This window comes from Aulonocara stuartgranti (assembly GCF_965226115.1).
Source record: "Aulonocara stuartgranti genome assembly, chromosome: 7".
Classification (NCBI taxonomy): Eukaryota; Metazoa; Chordata; class Actinopteri; order Cichliformes; family Cichlidae; genus Aulonocara; species Aulonocara stuartgranti.
The window spans coordinates 11,471,997-11,496,549 of record NC_138945.1 but is presented as its reverse complement, the minus strand read 5'-3'; the positions used below and the strand labels follow the sequence as shown (position 1 = coordinate 11,496,549).

Genomic DNA, 24,553 nt, shown 5'->3' with positions numbered 1-24,553 from the left:
GTTTTATTTTAATATTTCCAGGGAACCCTTTCGCCCAGTGTTAGGAAGATGTAACCTATAGATTTTATAGATCTCCTGTGCCTTTAAAAAAAATCCATGTCCACTGAGTGATGTCAGCCTTTCAATTCAATAACTAATTATAAATTACCTCATGGTAAACACATAACGCAACTCTAATATCTAAATAGGACTACAAGTTTACAAAGTTGTAAACTTTGGCAAATTAATTGTAAACCGCCATTTCCTTTGATATCTGTATGAACGCAAAAGTTAAACCCAGAGTCAATTAGTTCAGGTGCAGAAGAAGGGGAGGAGTCAGAGCTTGCTGAAGAAAACTTGCCTGCAAGCAGGTTAGATGTGCAGAATTAGTGAGTCAAATACAGGTTAGGTTAGCGCTCTTTCTGGGTTAACAAACTCAGCTTTCAGGAAAAAAGCCTGGATACACCATTTTTGGCATGATAAAACACAAACAGATGCATCTGCTACATTATTTATTTGAAGGACTGCAGAACTGAAGCAGATTATAGATAGGTGCAAGTAACCAAAGAATGATTACAGATGAGCAAAATAATTTGTGATCTAAGTGCTTAAATGCAATGAAACCAACTCTGAAAGGTACATGAACATAGAAATTTTCTTATTTCACATTTTTCACTTTATTTACAAGTCATGTTACTGGGTTTTAAATGTGTTGTAACGGTCAAGACAACAGTCAGAATACAGTATAGCGGTATTGTTTTAATTGGACTGGAAGTGTTAATCTAAAAGCAGTCTGTAAGTGTGCTGTGTACATTCATCCATGTGAGGATACAAGAAAAAGATCATTAATAATGAATTAAATCTCATAAATCAAGTCTGGTGAATGCACTCTGATCCATGGTCATATAAGGCCTGCCAGTGCCAAAAAAAGACAATGAAAAGTGGGGGATAATAAAAAGGTGACATAGAATGAGGCACGTTTAACAGAATTTACATTATGGAAAAACTGGTCAAAACTCCTTTTGAAATTTAAAATAGTCAGTTTGGCAGAAGTCACTATCTCAGCTGTGTGAAATATTGAGACCTTTCACAAAAATAAAATTGATGTTGAATAGTCAATTTCTCATTTGTTCCCCAAGAAATTTATGCCAGGCAGTAGCAATAAAAATCCAGACATCTGAGACTGAGAGTATATCAAGTACAAAAATATCAAAAGAAAAGAACAATGTAACAACACTGCAATGTGCCAAAGTTACCAGGACTTCTAGTTTTTAACATCAAATGAACTGAAAAGGCACCCCAACTCACTCAAGCTGACACTGAAACCTCTTATCATATAATCTTCAGTGGAATTTAGTGAAAACGCCCAATATTGTACATTGTATACATATACACCAATTCAGCAAAAATGTCACTTAAACACGCAGTTAAGTGGTGTTAATCTTTATATTCCCATCTTATTTCAAAACAGTTGCTGTGTTTACTGCAGTGGCTCTCGTAATTCGAGGTGTGGACAACCAGCGGAAAATATGGTGTCAAACCAAGTTAAATGACAAAATTTATGCAAAGAAAATAAACTAAAGTCTGACACATATATACACATATATACATATATATACACATATATACATATATATATATGTGTCAGACTTTAGTTTATTTTCTTGCAGGGTGAGACAGACTTGAGTGTCAACTTTCTGCAAATTCTGAAAGGAGGGATACCAGAGGAAGTTCAAAAACCACTGGTTTAAGGCAACCCTGCTTTTCCTGATGGAGACCAATATTTAAGCAGGTCAGTGTGGAGACTGGCTTGACAATGGATGTGCTCTTGGTGCATGCAACATGACCTAATAGTGTTTATAAAAGTTCACCCAGAAATAACACCCAATCACACACTGCAAAACTGCCTAACACATTTCCTCTTTCACAGCTGAGGCCATCACAGGAGAATTTCTATGATGGTATTTATTCTGGGGGCCAACTATTAGCAATTACTGGTCTTCACACTAAGTCTGTTTTTCTTCTTTGTCCAAGATAAGAAAACCAGTGAAAGGTTTTCAGGCTTCTTTAGAAATCAGGAACGATTGTACAAGGTCAGAAAAATGATTTCTTCATCTTCCATTTCCAACTGTGAGTGCTCATGTGGGTTTCTAGAGGATGACTGTATGCTGAAGAAAAAATGGCTAAAAAGAAAATGCTTTGGTCCATGTATGATCTATCTTGGCAGTTAGGGTTGATATATTCCAGAGCATGCATGACGCAGCTCATATTCTAGCAGTCTCAGGTACACTGACCCTGTCTGTGTTTATCCGTTCTCCTTCCACAGTACTAAGTGAATGCTATGGTCTGGCATGCTGGTGGCAAACACCAGTCCAGAGTCATTGCCCCCATCCAAACCGTTAAGCCAAGAGGTCACGCCGGCCAGAAAGCTGGATCCTCGCTTGGATTTTCTATACGCTGGTAGAGGCCAACGGCCTGAGATAGCCTCTGTCCTCAGGTCCATCACATACAAGAAGTGGTTGTCAAAAAGAAGCGCAAACACTTCACCAAAGCTGAGCAGGGACAGGTTGGCTGGATCTTGCATTTTTATCACCCTGGGAAAATAAAGATAAGCTGCATTTAAAGTTGCCAAAATATAATCGGTTACTCATGAGTTTGCTCTGATTGTACATGCAAAGAGTTTAAAAAACAACAACAACAACAACAACTAAATGGCTAGATGCTCTATAGCATAATGGTCTACACATTTGTTTTAAGTATAATCATAAAATTAGAGAGGCCGTCTGTCACCCAAATCCAAATTGGAACTGAATCCACAGAAAAGGGGCCTGAAAGCTAAAGGCTCTACCTCCCATGCTACTTTTAAATACTCTTGGAACTACAACTAAGTCAGGAATCTAAGATTAAAGGGGTGGTGATATGAGGTGTTTAAGATGGGACCTTATTACTGTACATTTGTGAGTCACACCAGGGAGTCGAGCACTTCTGATTTAAGGCTTTTTCAGAAGAGCCACAGTATCCATCGTCGTACACAGTGAGGATGTAACACTATTGGCAAGATAATCAACCTCTGTGCGAGTACAGTTTAGGTAGCTGTTCTGCATTGTGTTGGCACACAGCATTGAAAATGTTAACAGTGGAGGAATTACATTTGAACTTAGTTACACCACTTTCAGAAACACATCTACTGTAATGAAACATATTCCCCACTGTTGTGCAATCAATTATAGTAAATCGAAATTTTATTAAAAAGGGATTTCTTGAGTATGATTTAAGTGGTGGGTGGTCTCATATGCATTTTGATGGAAGTCACCTGAGTCTAATAACAGATTAAATATAGTGTTGTGTAGTGTGCTCAGCATCTACAACAGGGGTGTCCAACTCCAGGCTTCAAGGGCTGGTGTCCTGCAGGTTTTAGACATCACCCTGGGTCAACACAACTGAATCAAATGATTAGTTCATTACCAGGCCTCTGGAGAACTTCAAGACATGCTGAGGAGGTCATTTAGCCATTTAAATCAGCAGTGTTGGATCAAGGACACATCCAAAACCTGCAGGACACTGGCCCTTGAGGCCTGGAGTTGGACACCCCTGATATACATGAATATTAAAATCACCCATATTAATCACTTTACCTGACCTGAGTACTAAATAAGATAAAAGTCTGAGAATTCAGATGGAAACTGAGTAAAGGCCAGGAGAATGATATACAACAAATAACGTTGTGAGTTTTCCAGTTACAATGTACAAGGCTAAGATTTAGCCTTTCAAGTTAATTACAACTCTGCTTGGGTCTTTGGTTGATTATTTAACTGGAGTCAAAGACTGCTGCCACTCTTCGGCTTATGCTTCGAGGATTCTAACAGTATGACTTGGGGATGCTGATTCATCCTACTCTAATCAGGCTACTTTTCAATCAAACAGGATTTTTTAGAGGTTCAGGAATTTCAGAGGGGTGCCAACAAAACAAATATCAATAACAAATTTGGAACTAGAATTCGGTATGTTATCAAATTTCCCCTTACACGCCATAATTGCTGATAGAGAACTGGCAGTTAAATCTAGAACAAAAGCAAACTGATGGATAAACCACACTAAAATATGTCAGTGGTCAATTTGGGTTGGTTTTACATGTTGCATTTTTTCTGATGTTGTGCTTATGACACAAAGCTTTTCCTAACCAGTCTCTATGTGTTAGCCCTGTGACAAACTAGCGACCTTTCCAGAGTGTACCCTGCCTCTCGCCATAAGACAGCAGGGATGGACTCCAGTCCCCCCGCGACCCTGAAAATGTTAAACTGAAGAGAATGGATGAATGGAATTATAATCTGAATTTCAGGGTTACAGCCTTGTCATCAATACAAATTGAACAGGTGATCAAATAATTATTTCCTCCACTTTAGTACAACCCTCATGATCTTACAACTTTAAAATCCCAAAAGAATGTCATATGGACATCTTGGGAAGGAAATGTGAACAAGGTGATCGACGGACACTTTCCTTGGTTACTTCAGTTTTTAACTAGCTTTTTGTATGCTGTAGTTTTATTTGATTTTCTCTATCCATCCATCCTCTTGTGCTTATCCTTATGAGGGTTGCAGAAGAGCTGGAGCCTATCCCAGCTATCACAGGGCGAGATGCAAGGTACACCCTGGACAGATTGCCAGTTTGTCACAGGGCTAACACAGAGAGATAGACAACCACTCACGGAGGAACTGCAGGAGGAAACCGGATTACCTGGAGAAAACAAAACGCAAACAGAGGGAGAACATGCAAACTCCACACAAAAAGGGCCCGGTCTGATGGGGGAGTGAAACTCAACAGTACTAACCACTGCATTTTCTGTTCCTACTTCATACTAGGCACCTGCATGTTTTCTAAAATTATGCAACCTATTTTACCTGAGAATCTCAAAACTGGCAAAATCCCACTGATAGACTCCGAGGTCAGAGCTGCATATGATGTAGCGTCCATCAAACTGCAGGCGAGGTTGGAGGCTGATGCTGCGGTCCTCTGACACCGACAGTGTCTTTAAACACTTGCAGTTGATCTCTCGGCCTAAAGGCCATACCTGTACACAAAACACAGGACTGGCTCCATCTTATGGACTCTTTAGATATAGCAGGTCATGTATGATGAACAAGTCGTTTTCCTTTAAAACACATTAACTATGAAAGGGAACATTACCTTAATCTCATACTTGTCAGCACTGAGGAGAATGTAATCACCAGGACTGTGCACCATTGATTCCACTTCACTCTTCTGTAGTATCACCTGATAACAGAAAATCAACAAAAGTTTCACATCTTTAAAACAACAACAAACAAAAAACATTAAGATTGGTTATTTCCTGCCAGTAATTGAAGTAATGGAAATAAGTTTCACACAAACTCAGACAAAAAAACCCATAAAATTCTGACCTTTGTTACCCACTCAGTGTGTCCAGTCAGCGTGTTGAGACAGGCACCAGCAGATAAAGCCCAGACCTTCACTGAGAAGTCTGCAGAGCCGCTGACAAGTACATCCAGCTCATCATTGTAGTCGACACTGAAAACTGCACACGTGCACATACACATGCGCGCGCACACACACACACAGTTAGGAGCTGTCGCACACATTAAACATGTAGCTATTCTTGTTGGCAGATAATACCAAGCTTTGCCTAGGAGAAGTTCCACTAGTATAACAAAAATGGAACTGTCCCATTCTTGATAACCCTCATCTTTACAAAAGCTCTTGAATCCACCAGTGACTGTTTCAGTGTACTCCATCTCTCTACTCTGGCATATGGCATAGAAACTGAACATTTAACAGTGTTTCCTGAAAACCCTCTCCTGTCTGATCATTTCCTGATAACATTTACATTTACAATAATTGATTACACAGCAGTGGAGAGTAGACTTTATCAAAGTAGATGTCTTTCTGAAAGCGCTGTAACCAAGTTTAAGAATATAATCCACCCACTGTTATCATCTTCAATGCCCTGTACCAACACAGAGCAGAGCAGCTATCTGAACGCTACCCCATCAGAGGTCGATTATCTTGTTAATAATTTCACCTCCTCACTACGTACGACTCTGGATACTGTAGCTCCAGTGAAAACTAAGGTCTCTAATAGAGCTGGGCGATATGAGATTTTTTCATATCACGATATGTTTTTTTCATTTCAGTCGATAACGATATCTATCACGATATAAGCCAAATAACTATATTTGTAAGATTTAAATGTGCCGTTGCTCACAAGTAAAATGTGAAATAATCAGCAGCTTGTTTTGATTTAAATATTTATTTCTCATAATAAGTTCAACAGGGTAGATGTACTTAAGGAACATGAGACTTTTTCAGATAAATAAAGGCAAATATTGCAAACTACACAAAAGGCAGCCGCTAAAGCGTTTAAGTTTCAAAATAGAACAAACGAAACAGACTAAATTGTCAATTCCACTTAGAAACAAAATATTAATTCTAAAAATAAATCTTTGTTTGTTTTACAGAAGAACAGACAAAACTGACTAACTTTTGTCAATATCAAATAAACTGAGAACTAAAAGGAAATTCTCAATCTCTCCTTGTTGTATAGCTGAGCTTTTCAAACAGTTTTAACAGTTACTTTAGTCTGACAAAAGCCGAATGACGAATTAGCGCTTCCAGTCAGAGACTGAGGCTACGTCCACACGTACATGGGTATTTTTGAAAACGGAGATTTTCCGTTTTCGTTTTAAAAAATAATCCCGTCCACACATAAAGGCAGAAATGAAGGAAAACGCTGCTATGAACATGCCAAAGCAGCAGGTGGCGCTAGATTCCTAACCGTGCAGAAATGTTGGCCAATCAGAAGTCTAGAAGCCTCGGTGGGAAAAAGTAAACAAAGCTGGGGCATAGAAGCAGAACCGAGTCGTATGTGTGGACGGACAGTAACTGTGTGTATATGTAAGCATTTAAACACTGCAGAGAGTAGAATTAACAGTATTGTAGAAATTCATTTCACCGAAACAATAACGTGGCGCACAGTGTGATGCATGCACCAGTTTATTGTATTTCCAGACTTGCTTTCGGCACAATTTGCAGTGCACGCTACTCTGTTTTTTGTCAGACTTGAAATAGCCGAAATACCTTCACACTACGGAACTTCTATGGCTCTTCCGTTCGACAATCTCTCCGGCATTGGAACCATCATCTGTTTTCTCTTCGGTTACGCTCGGTTGATTTTTCTAGTCGGCACACTCATTTCCTCCATTACACACTGGCTCCATTACCCGCTGGCTGCTTCCCAAACAAACACACGTGCAGCTTGGCACTTGTGCTGTATGTAACAAGTCACGCGACGTGACGCTGCGGCTGTGATTGGTTCGGCTCTGGGCTACTTAATTTGGATTGGCTGACTTTTTTTTTTTTAAGAGGACAAGAGCGGCGAGGTCTATCGCGATAGCTTAATTTCTCTATCGAGTAAAAGTTATATCGCGATACATATCGTTATCGTTCTATCGCCCAGCTCTAGTCTCTAATCAGAAGTACCTGACTCCGTGGTATAATTCTCAAACACGTAGCCTAAAGCAGATGACTCATAATCTGGAGAGGAAATGGCGTGTCACAAATGTAGAAGATCATCATTTAGCCTGGAGAAATAGTTTTCTGCTTTATAAGAAAGCCCTCCGCAAAGCCAGAACATCTTACTATTCATCACTGATTGAAGAAAATAAGAACAACCCCAGGTTTCTCTTCAGCACTGTAGCCAGGCTGACAAAAAGTCAGAGCTCTGTTGAGCCAACCATCCCTTTAACGGTAACTAGTAATGACTTCATGAACTTCTTCACAAATAAAATTTTTATCATTAGAGAAAAAATTACCAATAATCATCCCACAGATGTAATATTATCTACAGCTACTCTTAGTACCATTGATGTTAAGTTAGACTCTTTTTCTCCAATTGATCTTTCTGAGTTAACTTCAATAATTACTTCCTCCAAACCATCAACGTGTCTTTTAGACCCCATTCCTACAAAACTGCTCAAAGAAGTCCTGCCATTAATTAATTCTTCAATCTTAAATATGATCAACCTATCTCTAATAATCGGCTATGTACCACAGGCCTTCAAACTGGCTGTAGTTAAACCTTTACTCAAAAAGCCATCTCTAGACCCAGCAGTCTTAGCTAATTATAGGCCAACCTTCCTTTCATATCAAAAATCCTTGAAAGAGTAGTTGTCAAACAGCTAACAGATCATCTGCAGAGGGATGGCTTATTTGAAGAGTTTCAGTCAGGTTTCAGAGCTCATCACAGCACAGAAACAGCTTTAGTGAAGGTTACAAATGATCTTCTTATGGCCTCTGACAGTGGACTCATCTCTGTGCTTGTCCTGCTAGACCTTAGTGCAGCATTCGATACTGTTGACCATAATATCCTATTAGAGCGATTAGAACATGCTGTAGGTATTACAGGTACTGCGCTGCAGTGGTTTGTATCATATCTATCTAATAGACTCCAATTTGTGCATGTAAATGGAGAGTCCTCTTCACACACTGAGGTTAATTATGGAGTTCCACAGGGTTCAGTGCTAGGACCAATTCTGTTTACATTATACATGCTTCCCTTAGGCAGCATCATTAGAAGACATAGCATACATTTTCACTGCTATGCAGATGACACCCAGCTCTATCTGTCCATGAAGCCAGATAGCACACACCAATTAGTTAGACTGCAGGAATGTCTTAAAGACATAAAAATCTGGATGGCCGCTAACTTTCTGCTTCTTAATTCAGATAAAACTGAGGTTATTGTACTCGGCCCTGAAAATCTTAGAAATATGGTGTCTAACCAGATTCTTACTCTGGATGGCATTACCTTGGCCTCCAGTAACGCTGTGAGGAACCTTGGAGTGATTTTTGACCAGGATATGTCCTTCAACGCACATATTAAACAAATATGTAAGACTGTGTTCTTCCATTTGCGCAACATCTCTAAAATTAGAAATATCCTGTCTCAGAGTGACGCTGAAAAACTAGTTCATGCATTTATTACTTCCAGGCTGGACTACTGTAATTCATTATTATCAGGATGTCCAAAAAACTCGCTGAAAAGCCTTCAGCTAATCCAAAATGCTGCAGCAAGAGTTCTGACAGGGACTAGAAAGAGAGAGCATATTTCTCCTGTTTTGGCTTCCCTTCATTGGCTTCCTGTTAAATCCAGAATTGAATTCAAAATCCCGCTCCTCACATACAAGGTCTTAAATAATCAGGCCCCATCTTATCTTAATGACCTTGTAGTACCATATCACCCTATTAGAGCACTTCACTCTCGCTCTGCAGGCCTACTTGTTGTTTCTAGAGTATTTAAAAGTAGAATGGGAGGGAGAGCCTTCAGTTTTCAGGCCCCTCTTCTGTGGAACCAGCTTCCAGTTTGGATTCGGGAGACAGACACTATCTCTACTTTTAAGATTAGGCTTCAAACTTTCCTTTTTGCTAAAGCATATAGTTAGGGCTGGACCAGGTGACCCTGAATCCTCCCTTAATTATGCTGCAATAGACGTAGGCTGCCAGGGGATCCCCATGATGCATTGAGTTTTTCCTTTCCAGTCACCTTTCTCACTCACTATGTGTTAACAGACCTCTCTGCATTGAATCATATCTGTTATTAACCTCTGTCTCTCTTCCACAGCATGTCTTTTATCCTGTCTTCCTTCTCTCACCCCAACCGGTCGCAGCAGATGGCCGCCCCTCCCTGAGCCTGGTTCTGCCGGAGGTTTCTTCCTGTTAAAAGGGAGTTTTTCCTTCCCACTGTCGCCAAAGTGCTGGCTCATAGGGGGTCATATGATTGTTGGGTTTTTCTCTGTATCTATGAAGCGCCTTGAGGCGACTTTTGTTGTGATTTGGCGCTATATAAATAAAATTGAATTGAACTGAATTACTCTTTTTAATCCCCAAACTTGGTGGCAGATGACTGCTAAATATTCCACAGTGTACAGAAATGTGCACAGACAGTTGGGTTATATTTTTTGCCATTTCCTTTTAGGTTTGTTTCAAAACTGTCTGTGGACTTGTGTTTCTTGCCTAATCAGACTTTTTTAATGCCTTTGTTTTGACAGATTTTAAAGTTCCCTTGCCATATAAAGCACTGTCACAAAGAGATAACATAAAATACTAAAAATAACGCTTCTTCCATGCAAAGTTGACCGTTTCGCTATTGACCACATGTTATCTGCCTCTCCTCTAGCATTAATATGCTTCCTATTCTAGATAAGGACATAATTGCTCAACACTGAAACCAACCTGCTCCTGTGTGGCCACGGAATTGCTGGATTTTAGCCCCTGTACTCCACTCCCAGCATGCAATAGTGTTGTCAAAGGACCCAGTCACCAGCTTCTGTTCATCAAATTTTACTGTGGCACAGGTGTGTGTCTGAATTCCATAAATGCACTGTCCAGTACGCACATCCCATAATTTGGCAGAGAGATCATCAGATCCTGAAAAACAAGTAAAAACCATCAGTGTTACTGCTGTAGTGACAGGTTCAACCTACATGAGTGTATATAGAAGGCTCAACATGTACAAGCCCTCACACACTGAGAATGAAACAAACATTACAAACAATGCTTCCACACCTATTCCAGACATGGTCTGCATGAAAGAAGACAAAACTGGGTATACTCAAAACAACCCTTATGAGTGTGCTACTGGTAGAAACTACTGTGCCATAATGTGATACAGATGAAAAAACAACAACAACAGCAACCTATACAGTACCATTAACAAGTATATGTCTTAGTTTTTATTTTTTGCATGTTTGTCATACTTTGGGCCCTGAAGCAAGGGCACTCAAGTTATGCGGCAGGACAATGATCTGAAACGCACGAGCAAGTCCACTACCAATTGTGTGGGTTTTTTTTTTGTTTTTTTTAAATACAACAAGACAAAAAACAGTTATCCCAAATACTTTAGTGCAGTTCTTGCTGGCAACAACGGCACAAACAGTTGTTAGGGTTAAGGTGCAATTTCTGTTTCACACACGGCCAGGTAGGTTTGGATTAGGGCTGCCCTAGTTATCATTTATATATCACTTTAAGCAAGACAAATGTAGATACAAGACAAGAGAGGATAACTCACACGCCTATCTTTTTTCCTAGTAACTCTCTCGTCTCTATTTTATCTATCAAACTTCCAAAGAAGAACCAACAGTAGCTAAAACAGACTCAAAGAAAAAGTGTTTTTATGATAACTATGAACCTGAGTGAAAGTCAGCCTCTTCCTACAAGGGTGCAGAGAATGGAAAAACTGTGTTGGAATATGAAATGTAAAATAAAAAGCATATGAAACCATCAATGCGGTGTGTGTGTGTGTTGTTTGGGGTGTAAGAAGTTGGCAAAGTATTTCAGGTAGCAGCTTCCTAAGTTGTAAAGTTTCCATTAACTACCATTTCCTATTGGAAATGGTAGTTAATGGAAACAGTAGAGGACAAATTAAGGTGTGGTTTTAAGATCTTAAGGCCAGGAACCCGTCAGAGAAACTTGCTGATGATAGAAAAGAGATATCATGTTGTATGCTTAATATTCCTAGTAATGAAATCCCAGAAAGTTAATTCTGTTTATCTGCACTACGAATTTCCAGTAGGTGAAACCTCTGATCACTCATTCAAGTGACTTCTGTTTTCTGTATAAGGTTTCCTCAAGATTATATAGATTGTACAGGTGCATAACAAATATCAACCATGAACTAGCATCATTACCTAACATTGAGCCACAAGTGCAGTTTCATGATCATTAATATGCAAATTGATCAAACTGATCAAAGTCCAATTTGAGTACTATTAAAAATTCTGCAATAAAAGCATAGTCCAGACATCCTCTCATATGCATATATTTAAATTATAGATTTTGAATAAATCTATAATCATTAAAAGCAAACTTTTTTTTCATTTACCCATTATTGGGTATGGTGTATAGAGTTTAAATATAAATCCATTTCGGAACAAGAGAAGTACTGTGAATACTTTCTGGACGCATTGCATGTGAATGACTCCTGGGTGAAAATCAAATTTCAAGACGTACAACAATTTACTGATTACATTAACACATCAGGTTCACCACAGAAGGAAAGACAAAATCACGTGGTAGTGTTCTTGAACTTAAATTACCGTGAACAACAGGGAACATTTGAAAGTTGTAAACTGAAACATACCAATCAGTTTTTAAGGTTTTGACTATCATCATCCACTCAAACACAAATTGTGTGACATCAGGACTCTACAACACAAAGTGAACACCATCCCCATAGACAATGGATATCATATCAAAGAGGCCCTGAGTAAATGTGGTTATCGCAACTGTGCATTTGTCAAAGCTCAGAAGACAGCTAAAGAATGTTCCAGGCGAGAGAGAGATCAACTACTTCCTAAATGAAAACCAATGGTAAGATCTTATGTGTCCGGAGTATAAGAAATGTGCTTTGTCTATGCCAAAAGCACTATGCCAAAAGCTGGACCTTATACTACGTAATTTATGAATTCAGCAGGGGATCAAACAATTAATTCCCCTGCTGTACGTGAAAAGTGAACTGTCACCTCTGAACTAAGGAGTGTGCTAAGATTGAAGACATTTCCCAACTCTTGTTAATAGTACTCATGGACGTTAATCCATGGTCATGACAATTTCCAAATCAAATTCCTTTTTAAATAGAAACAAAAAACAAAAAACAAAAAAAAACCATAGGCCCGGTGACAGATCTATTTTATAAGCACTCTTTAAATGACTATAACTCTTACCATTGCGCTTAAGAGAAAATTGAAATGGTTTTAACCCTTTGAAACACATCATATATCAGTATTTTTAGTGTATTCAGTGAATAGTTTTATATTTACTTTTTGTCTATACAGATGTCAGATGATAGACTTGTTTAAATGCTATTTTCAAACTGCAGTTTTTCATGTGTGTATGGGTACATTTCTCAGGACATGATGTGAAGTTAAACTAAAAGGAGTGTTAGTATTATGAGGTTGACAGAAATATCTCTGGATAAAACTGATGAGCTATACAGCACTGTGTCATGACTCTATCGTAGACGTTTGAGAGCTACCAATTTGATATTTTGCTACTCTAATAAAGACAGAACACACAGTCATGGGGTACCTGTGCAGAGGAGGCCGTCCTTGTAATAAAGAGCATATACTCGAGCACTGTGACCAATAAGTGATGACGTCTCAAAGGCTTCTTGATCCTTTAACTGCATCATACGCAGCTTAGCCTTCAGGTAGACCCCCTTCCAATGTGATGCATCCTGAATGGTCTCATCAGTCTTCCAGCCTAGCTCCCGACACACACCCTGCCACACCTCAGTGCAAGAGTTTATCACCTACCAAAAAAAAAAAAGAAAAAAAAGAAAGAAAGTAAGAATAGTTGATATGTGAAACAAGTGTTGTCAGGCTCTGTGGATCAATAATAAACATCCTTAAAAACTTGATTATCCATCTGTGTCACAAAAATTAAGCTGTATGACGGATTTAATCAATTAAATTTCCACCTGTAATTCACTTTGCTCATGCTTCATATAATCATTATCTATACATTTCAACAAACATATCAGAAAGTCCATGCAAACAACAATATATATAACGTATATGCCACTTGGTGGAGAGGTTCATATTCATCTAACTATGAGAATGTATACAGTCTTGGTAATCTAAATATGTGTTCACTTTTTATGCAAGGAAACAAAAGTCATCCCAAAACACAGATGTCACAAGCATTTTACATCACTGGCCCCACATACAGCCCACTTTGATGTTAAGTGGGCTGGACCAGTAACACTACATGATAAATGTGTAAAATTAGTGCATAAAACGCAGTCTTGTATGCTTTTGCTCCCACATGTTATACTTTTAATGTGACAGTATTACAGATTCATCAACAGATCAATCCAGAGTGCTGACATGATGTCCATCTCAAGAGTATTCCACAAGAGCACTGAACAAACACTATTCTTTTTCACAGATACAGTAAACCAAGAAAAACAATGTTGAAAATACAACATGAATATATCACAATTGGAACTGTCAGTGAAGCTCATATGTGGGCATACATCAGTGCAACAACATCACTGTCTGTATATGTCTGTCAGTTTAGCTATTGACTGTATCTTTGGGCCTGGACAACCGTCATATCTGCATTTTTGGATTTAGGTTGTTATTGAGGATTAAATGGATACCTATAGACAGCATAATAACAGATAAGTACCTTCTACAAACCAAACAATTCTTTCAGAAGCTAATAGCTGCACTTTTATCAAAAACTGAAAGAAGGCATTAGATTTCACTGTGAATGTTTGTAATCATTATTTTCTTTTACAGTTCATTCCTTGAGGAAAGTCAGATAAACAAGGAGTCTGGAAATTTTAGAATTACCTTGTTCCATTGTTTGCAGACTAGGCAGCAGGTGAGCAAGGTCTGAGGATCCAGCCAGCGCAGCAAGTAGAAGGCCAACTCCAAGGGAAGAAGGCGCAAAAAGTCACGTTTCAGCAGTGTCTCTAGTCCATTCGAGAGATGGCGGAGCTGAGCAGCACCACTTAAAGATATGAGGTGGTCCAAAGACTGGTTGCGCTGCTGGTCATTTAGAGTAAGGAAAGTAGCAGAGACTGACTCCAGCCACCCCTCAAATGCTGCCTTCTCCATGGGCACATGAGAGCGACCTGCAAGAGCTATAAGAATAATGCAGGGTCCGACCTCATCAATTTGGTCAGGAGAAAACTACCAAACTCATCATACACAGAGACAGATTCAACATGCCCTCCAGTCATTGCAATATATATATATATATATATATATATATATATATATATATATATATATTTTTTTTTTTTTTTTTTTTTTTTTTTAAAGAGTACGTTTGAGCCCCTCCAACCCCTTAACATTTAAATCTCTTGAAGAATGAATGACGCCAATTCTGAATCCCTGAAAGGTCATGAACAATAACAGTACAAAATGTATGATTTAAGAAGTGTCCCTGGTTCAGACATTTAACCTGGATCAACCAGCATCATCTCCTCACTCATACAGCGTTTAAGATCCGGCCATAGCAGGGTAGCTAATAACCAAAGCTGCAGAAGGCTTTCCGTCAGGCTTCATAAAGCCTTCCGAGCCTGAAAACGACACATGAATGTAAAATAAAGTACATTCGGGTATATGTTTCACTTATTTAAAATTGAAATTTAAAGGAAGCCACTTTTATGGGCTCCCGTGTCTGCTTGTGCATTCGTTGTAAGTTAGCCTGACTAGCTAGCAACTTTTGTAGCTAACGTTAGCTCTGTAGCAGTGTTATTGTTTAGAGCAAACTAGCTACAAGTGGAAACACTCAAATACTTAGAGAACAGTATATGCTATTAAATGATTTATAACTGTAATTGGAAATTCAAATTGCCCACCAACCAGAGTTGCAGGGAGTTTCCGGATCAACACTTTCCCGGTTTAGGTCACATCGCTAAGTTAGCTGTCGAAAGCTAATCTGGCAACCACCAAGTTAAACGGATTCCAAAGAAAGCTAGTTTTGTAGTTGAGGTTAGCTAACAACCACGATAGTGCTTGTTTTTGTTAATTTTGAATTACACGTAAAACACGTAACGGTAGTCTTCGTTACAGCTCTATGGTGTAGATATTTCATGCAGCAGGGGAAAACGATAGCACCTTCTGACAGCATGAAACTATAATATAATGGAAACGCTACCCCTTCATAGGAGGTCGTTGTCACCCTCAGTATAATCTTACAGGAGGCAAAGTAAGAGTTTTTATCTCAAAACAACGGGCAACATTTAAAAATATACAACCGCATATTTAGTAGCTTTGCCAGCATATTCAGTATACTTATACTTTATAACATTTTTGCATTTTTATTTTCAGCGTTCCCTCTTTTGACGCAACTTGCCTGCAAGACAATGCTGCTGGCACGAAAACAAATAGATTAACTAACTTCCGGTTTTCGCGCGAGTAGGTGTGTCCAGAGTCAGAACCCTTTTTTTAAAAGAAAAAAGGAGTATCAGTACGACGGAGTAATAGCGCCACGTTAAGAAAACAAAATATTATTGATCATTTTGAGAATAAAGTCGAAATTTCGAGATTAAAGCTCTATTTCGAGAAAAATAGTACAAATACTATTTTGAGAAGAAAGTCGAATAAAAAAAGTGAAAAAGTTAAATTTTGCTGCAGGCTTTGAATGGTAAAAAGTAGCACCACTTGGTGGACAAATATAAAATTAAAAATTGAACCGAGTAGTCCAAAAGAAAATCTTAGCATAAAGGAATGCATTAGTTATGTATGGAAGCTTCATTCCGTCACTAAAAAAACGCTATCCATAACTCGAAATAAGTAAAAATTTCGAGTTATTATAGATAGCATTTATTTATTTTTAGTGGTGGAAACAAGCTTCCATAGGATAGCAAGGAATGGTATAAGGTCTACCCCAGTACTCCTCACCTCTAATGAAGGATATGCTACTAAGGAAAATAATGTGGGATGAATTAGTTACACTTTGATGGGGTAGAGCCCTCCAGTGAGATGTTTCAAGTGTCCGAGTTATGGATATGTGGCAGCTAGGCTGCTAGGATTCAAGGAAATTAATTTGGAAGAAATATGTCAAATTACCTATCCTCAGGACAGTGAAGCACAAAGAACAAAACAAAGTCAGCACTTAGGATGGGATGACACAGACACAGAGGACTTGTTCTAAAGAGGTTATGATCATGGCAACTAGTAGCATTTGCATACTGCTGTTTTTTATGCAGTGGAATGCTAGGAGCCTCATGGCAAATGAATAGGAATTCAAACATTTTCTAAGTGGTCATAATTAAAAGCCTAATATTACTTGCATTGTTAATATTACAAGAAAGTTGGTTTAAACCAAGGCTAGGTTTTGTGATTCCAAGATCCAAATTTGAGAGGAAAAATAAGGAGATAACCTTTTGGTGCTGGAACCTGTAAAACCTTTATTAGAAAAGGACTAGAAATGAATGCAATAATTGAGTGCATAATAACAGAAGTGTGGACAGACAGGGGAAAATTTACTGTTGTAAGTACATATAATTTCTGCATTACATTAGAGGAAGACTATTTCGTAGAAATTACAGATAAAATCGGTGTCCCTCTAATGTGGGTTGAAGACCTAAATGCACATAATGAGCTGTTGGGAAGCAAGAAGAAGGATAGAAATGGTATAGTAGTGGAGGAATTTATAGACAAATACAACTTGGTTGTTTCAAGTGACGGATAACCAACATGGTTTAGGACAAATCAATCAATATCATCATCTATTGACATTACATTTGTATCAGCTGATTGGTATTAGTTAGCAAATGTGGATTGTGGATTGCAAAATGTTTACTGGAGCGAAGTACAATGGGAAGTGGCCATACCCCCAAAATCAGTAGCAAATAATCAGTTGCTTAGTTGGAATGAGGAGTCAACAATACCCTCCCATAAGATTCAGTCTACAGCATTATATAATATTTTATTAGTGTCCTGTTAGACCCATTTATTAAAAAAAAAAAGAAAAAGAAAAAAGAAGACGAAACAAACAAATAAAAAACAGTCTCTTTACAGCTCCGAGATAGTCGTCATTTACTTCCGATATTTATGATATGGCATTATTTTTGTCAGTTAATAAAGACATATTTTAATATACCAGTTTAACCTTTGTTTTTGTTTTGTTTTTCTTGCTAACATTAGGGGGTATTGCCCTAAATATGAGTAACTAAAATGTTTTAAACAAATGTTGTGGTTGCAATATATTAAAGGGAAAAGTGTTTAAAATCTCACGAGGGGACATCAGTAGATCGCACTATTTTCTTATCCCTCCCAAGTCAAGTGAATGGTCTTAGCTAAGGGGACTGATGTAGGACAAACAACTTTGGCTGCTGTTTATTTGTTGCTTGCTGATGTTACATGTTCTGAATAAGAAACATTTTATTGTCATTAAATATCAGATGTTAAATTAAATGATAAGTTTTTACATTAACTTACATATTCCACTCTCCGTGTTCCTTTCATGCACCTTTGAAATGCAGCTGGTACATTTGATAATGCAAATGGCATCCTGCCCATCTAATATAGCTCCCAAGGAGTTGTGAAAGCTGTCAGGTACATTGATCCTTCTGCTATGAAACATTGGTGGTAGGCTTTTCCCTGGTCCAGTATGGAAAACCAGCTGGATCCCTCCAGTGAGTCAGTGAGAGCCTGGTTCTGGGTGGCTGTAGCTCAGGTGGCAGAGCAGGTCAGCCACTAATCAGAAGGTCGGTGGTTCGATCCCAGGCTGCCTCCTGGCTGCATGCCAAATATCCTTGGGCAAGATACTAACCCCATGTTTGCCTGGTGGTGGTCAGAGGGCCCGGTGGCGCCAGTGTCCGGCAGCCTTGCCTCTGTCAGTGCGCCCCAGGGCAGCTGTGGCTACAATGTAGCTTGCCATCACCAGTGTGTGAATGACTGAATGTAGTGTAAAGCGCTTTGGGGTCCTTAAGGACTAGAAAAGCGCTATACAAATACAGGCCATTTACCATTTATTACGCATAACATAAATTTTCACTGCTATGCAGATAATACCCAACATCGATCCATGGAGCCAGATAATACACACCAATCAGTTAAACTACAGGCTTTAATTTCCTGCCTCTTAATTCAAATAAAACTGAGGTTATTGTATTCGGCGCTCAGAGACTGGGGTTGGTCTGGCACTGTTTTGTTATTCAAGAGCTTATAATAAAGCTCTTGGCGTATGGAGCCATCCTTTTTCCTCACACACGACTGGAGCACCATAGGGTGACTAAGATTTAACAAACCATCTTTTTACCAATAACTCTGGAATTTGTTCTTTTACCTCTCTATCGACCGGCACATCATCCTTAAGTCTGATTTCTATTTACAGGGCTGAAACACGGCCTCTTCACAGAACATTTCTTCCACCACTTGTTGCTTTTCGGGGATCAGATGGCTAATGTCAGCTGGTGGAAAAGCAAGAGTTCTGTTTGGGGTTTACTGGAAAAAAGCTAATCTAAAAAGATTAACTGTTCTCTCATGCCAGAGACACAGAAAACTGTGTCTCTGGCATGTCCAATCTCAGTCACCTTGGTGACCTGCTAAACTGTACCAAAAAATTTTCTCTTTGGTAGCATGATCTCATGTTTTAAGTGCTTAGAGATTAGTACCATGATATAGGGGTGGTGAGGGTTATTGAACTCCAGAAGGCCTTCCCTCAAACTCAGCTGTCCTTGGACATCGTCCTGCTCCACAGGTTCACACAAAAACAGTAGTCTGTACCAAACCTGGAATGACAGCACTCCCACTCTTACTGTAGCTGTGTCACAGTATTTTCTTGGTGGTACCTGGATGAAACTGACCATGGGAATCACTTGTTCACCATTCCAAAGACATCGCATCGGAGGCTAACAGCTGTGGGAATGGCATCACCTGAGAGTTCTTGTCTCTTGATAATCGCTTCAAGCACATTAGCTGCTAGTAGGTGCTGTTGCAGTGACAGCTGACTGACCAGGAAGGGGGCTTGAATGGTGAAACTGGAATTGTGATTCCCTCCTAAGATGAAGGTGATCTCTACCCAGCCATCTTAGGGGATGGTTTGGCAATTAACTGCATAAAGATCAAGGCTTAAATACCTGATCAGCGGCTACCCAGTGAAAGTTCAATTCTATTCATCTCATAGGTGAACATCATCAAAAATGGGCTGACACCCACATTCCCAATTATACAGTCAGATCCCTGCAGGAGCTTTTCAGTGAAGGAAAGGCAAGTTTATTTGTATAGCACAATTCAACAACAAGGTGATTCAAAGTGCTTTACAGAGACATTAGAAACAAAAACAAATAAAAAGCATGATTTAAAATTGATTAAAACAAGCAAACAAACAAACCAACTAATTAACAAACAAACAAACAAAACAGTCTATAAAATCAAAACAGATTAAATCAGTAGTTAAATGTAAGTTTTGAAATTTAAGCTTAAAAGTGTGGATTTGGTGCTTTATTCAAATGCAGCTGAGAATAGGTGTCTTCAACCTGGATTTAAATAAACTGAGTGTTTCAGCTGATCTGAGGCTTTCTGGGAGTTTGTTCCAGATATAAGGAGCATAAAAGCTGAATGCAGCTTCTCCGTGTCTGGTTCTGACTCTGGGAACTGATAAAAGACCGGATCCAGATGACCTGAGGGATCTGAAAGGTTCATACTGGGTCAGGAGGACTCGAGCAGCAGAGTTCTGAATGAGCTGTAGTTGTCTGACTGATTTTTTAGGTAGACCTGTAAAGATGCTGTTACAGTAGTCAAGCCTACTAAAGATGAATGCATGGACTAGTTTTTCCAGGTCCTGTTGAGACATCAGATCTTTTATCCTTGAAATATTCTTGAGGTGATAGTAAGCCGATTTTGTTATTGTCTTAATGTGTTTTTCTAAGTTTAGGTCTGCATCCATCACTACACCCAAATTTCTCGCCTGGTTTGTGGTTTTTAGGTGTATAGATTGAAGTTCTCTGGTGACCTGTAATCGTTTTTCTTTGGCGCCAAAGACTATTACCTCAGTTTTGTTTTTGTTTAGCTGGAGAAAATTGTGGCACAACCAGTCATTAATTTCCTCGATGCATTTACCAAGAGCTTGTACAGGGCCTTGGTCTCCTGGTGACATTGTGATATATATTTGTGTGTCATCTGCATAGCTATGATAGTTTATTTTGTTGTTTTTTATAATCTGTGCCAGTGGGAGCATGTAAATGTTAAACAGAAGGGGTCCCAAGATGGAACCTTGGGGAACTCCACATGTGATACTTGTGTGCTCAGATGTGAAGTTACCTATTGATACAAAGTATTTCCTGTTTTCTAAGTATGTTTTGAACCAGTTTAGTACAGTTCCTGAAAGACCTGCCCAGTTCTCCAGTCGTTTGAGTAATATGTTGTGGTCAACTGTATCAAATGCTGCACTGAGATCCAGTAAAACGAAGACTGACATTTTTCCACTGTCTGTATTCAGACATATGTCATTGAACACTTTGGTCAAAGCGGTTTCAGTGCTGTGGTTCTGTCTAAAACCTGACTGGAAGGCATCATAGCAGTTATTCTGTTTTAAGAAGTAATTGAGCTGTTGAGAAACTGCTTTTTCAATGATCTTACTTAAAAATGGGAGATTTGAGATCGGCCTGTAGTTGTTCATTTGTGTCTTGTCAAGATTGTCCTTTTTCAGTATAGGTTTTATTACAGCAATTTTTAGTGATTCTGGAAACACACCTGACATTAAAGAAAAGTTGACAATCTGTAACAAGTCTGACTCCAAAGTCTTTGAGACCTTTTTAAAAAAATGTGGGAACAGCTGTGTGAAGGACCAAAAAGCTCTCCAGAGAGTGATCCGTACAGCAGAACGCTGCTGCAGGATTGCTCTCCCCCCGCTTCAGGACACCTACACCAGGAGATGCCGGACTAGAGCAGCGCAGATACTGAAGGACCCGTCCCATCCTGGCAACAAACTGTTCCAACTTCTGCAATCTGGTAGAAGGTTCCGCATCTTCCGGGCAAGGACAGAGAGACTCAAGAGGAGCTTCTATCCCCAAGCCATCCGTGCCCTAAACACACACACCTGCCCTCTCACATCATCTATAATTGACTGAGACAGGACTCTTCCAGACACTAAACCAAGGCACAATGTACATTTCAATTCCTTTAATTTTAAATGTTTATATTGTCTATCCTGTAAAATAGTCAGATGTCTATTCATATTCATATTAATGTACAGAATTCACCTGCCTGCTGCTACTACTGCACATTCACCCAATGTATATACTACATACACACATATATATATATATATATATATATATATATATATATCATGTTCTTCCTCTACACCCCCCCCAATTTTTGCATATGTCGAGGAGCGTGTCAGGCTACATTTCACTGTGTATTATACTTGTATAACTATGCATGTGACAAATAAAGAACCTTGAACTTGAACTTGAACTTGTTGGCAGGACATCTAAACAGCAGGAAGAGGAGTTCAGTTGACTGAAGACTGTCTTCACTTTTTAGGTAGGGGTACCTTGCATTCATGGTGCTCTGACAAGCGACTTTGTGTGACTGTTGCTTGTTTTTCTGTGCACAGAGGTCCACAGACAGATCAGTATGGTGATAGACATTAAATTAACATAAATATTAACAATACTTTTAGGCAATTTTATTATCACCATGGTAAATCACCAGGGCCTGATGGCTTGAGCTGTTAATTCAATTTTTTAATAAGGGTTCCAGCATCATGTGGTATGATCATTTCATTAGACGCAGAAAAGGCCTTTGATCGTGTCACCTGGCTGTATTATGTTTTGCATACATTTTGTCTGGGAGACATATATATAAAAACTCTTGTACACTACCCTTTCATCATCACTAATGGCCTAAGATCAAGCAGCTTTCAACTTCTCTGCTCAACACGAAGATGTCCTTTTATACATTTCAGAAATTCTAATCACTAGATTTAAGAAATATCAATAACTAAGATGAGTGACATGCTAAGATTGCTATACCCCCTCCAAATAATTCTTTCACTTATATCAAACAAGGCTCAAAAATTACTTAATAGTTTGTTAAGTGACTTTATATGGAACAAAAGAAAAGCAAGGTTAAAGATATCAAAACTTCAACTTCGTAGTTCAAATGGAGGTCTGGCAACCATCTCAGTTTTATAACAGAATGGATCAAAAATGACCCTCCTTTTGTATAACTGGGCCTGGAGGAGTCTGAAAACGTCAAAAAGGTCTCAAAAAGCCAGGTCTGGGAAAAAGAAGTTGATTTAAACATCAGTGAAGAGGAATGTAATGTACTTTGGCACCATACAAACAAAAAAAAAAATCTATGTGTGTATCTATGTCTTTCTTAAGATCGTTGCTATTTAAAATCCTGCATCATGTGCAAATCTCCCCAATGAAAGGCACCAGAGGAACCACCAACTTTTACCTTTATGTCTGAAGTTTGAGACTTCAGTAGGAACCTACACACACTCTGTTTGCCAGAAAAGCCAGTCCTATTAGATACACATCTTGCAGAATATAGAAAAAAAAACTTGGCGTGTCTTTGAAAACGGATGCTGTATCTCTGCTTTTGGGACATCTGAGTGTGAAAAATCTTGCTAATGCGAGGTTGAATAGACTTTATGATATCCTTGCACATACTGCAAGAAAAAAAACATTGTTATCTCTTGGATAAATGGCAAACCTCCCACTAAAACAACCTGGCACATAATTCTTGTGGAATGCTTTCCTTTGGAATGTCTGACCTGATTGCTCCATTTGTCAAAGGAAGAGTTTATAGGAATTTGGACTATGTTTCTTTTTTTCACCAACTCTTCAGTCACATCAGTGCTCTCAAATCTCATCACTAACTGATCGTGTCGGCTGCTTGTTTACAATAAAGTCACCACTGGCCATATCTGTAACTGCTTGATTGCTTGATCTTTGTTTTGACCTTGCTAAAAGTCTGAGCTATGAACTATCTGCTCTTTATTCACAGCCAAGGTTGCGTTGTGTGTTGTGTTACTGTGCTATCATTCAGACATACATCAGCTGTGTCCAAATTCAGAGGCTGCATCCTCCTAAAACTGCATCTGTAGGCCGATTACGTCACAGCGGCACGACGAAGGCTATCAAAAAATGGGAAGACTCCTCCAATTGCGGCAGACAAATGCGTCCTCCTTTTCCCCAGATTTAAAGGATGTGTTGGGTGTATCCTTAGTGGCCCAACCTATCCCAGATTTCATAGTGTGGCCCAGCCAATTCCAGTTTCCAACAATGGTGGCAGTTACTTAGTTTTAAGATTACTCTTATTACTCTTTCTGGGTCACAAAATAAACTTTTAAGATATTTTCAGGCGAGAATGTAGCTGTGTAAAATTCAAATATCTGCTCGATTTATCGAGATATCATATATCTGAATATGAAGCTGAAACACATAAATACTTGGGAATAATTCTAACTAAGAATACTTCTAATCTATCACAAGTAAATTATGGTCCCTTGTGACAGGCCATGAAATCTGATTTAGATAGGTGGAATCTGGTGCCTTTCTTAAATTTAAATTCAAGGATAACAGCAGTGAAAATGAACATACTCCCAAGACTCCTCAATTTATTTAGAACTTTGCCTGTTGAAGTAAGTCAAACACAGTTTGGGGAATGGGACAAATGGATTTCACTCTTTATTTGGCAGGGAAAAAAAAACAAGAATTAAATTTAGTATTTTACAGTTAAGCAAGGCAAAAGGTGGGGCAATGCTCCCATGTTTACAATATTACTATTATGCATCTCAGGTCATCCCCCTGCTGCAATGGTGTAACCTTAATTTGAAAGCTAAGTGGAAATTCATAGAATTCAATACAATCCCTAAATTTCAACTACAAGTCTCAATACTGAAATCTGTCTGTTTTAGTATGACTCCGCTAAGCTATGAACCCGCACCGCTTGATGGATTGTCAAGAGCATTACGGCTATCGTAGGCAGGAGCCTGGCGGAGTGATACATGCTGTGCTTCAACATAATATTATCGTATTGTGTGTGTATAACCTCTTTTT

The 24,553-nt window shown here is 38.9% G+C and overlaps 1 protein-coding gene across 1 annotated transcript; it reads right to left on the bottom strand.

Annotated features, from left to right (window-relative positions):
* Positions 1-632: 632 nt before the first annotated feature.
* On the bottom strand, positions 633-15,890 carry fbxw2 (F-box and WD repeat domain containing 2). Its single transcript, XM_082541121.1, has 8 exons — positions 15,390-15,890; positions 14,370-14,662; positions 13,099-13,321; positions 10,246-10,440; positions 5,400-5,533; positions 5,167-5,253; positions 4,881-5,050; positions 633-2,573 (listed from the first exon to the last, which is right to left on the bottom strand). Exons 2-8 carry the CDS (start codon positions 14,634-14,636, stop codon positions 2,285-2,287), a joined length of 1,365 nt encoding a protein of 454 aa, XP_082397247.1. The 5' UTR covers positions 14,637-14,662; positions 15,390-15,890; the 3' UTR covers positions 633-2,284.
* Positions 15,891-24,553: the final 8,663 nt, after the last annotated feature.

Bases quoted from the DNA above. Each gene is read 5' to 3' on its own strand.
- fbxw2 (XM_082541121.1), bottom strand. From the start codon at position 14,636: ATGGAGAAGGCAGCATTTGAGGGGTGGCTGGAGTCAGTCTCTGCTACT. The intron at 13,322-14,369 runs GTAATTCTAAAA...TTTTTTTGGTAG, and splicing joins TCTGCAAACAATGGAACAAG to GTGATAAACTCTTGCACTGA. The intron at 5,254-5,399 runs GTCAGAATTTTA...TTCTGTTATCAG, and splicing joins ACACTGAGTGGGTAACAAAG to GTGATACTACAGAAGAGTGA.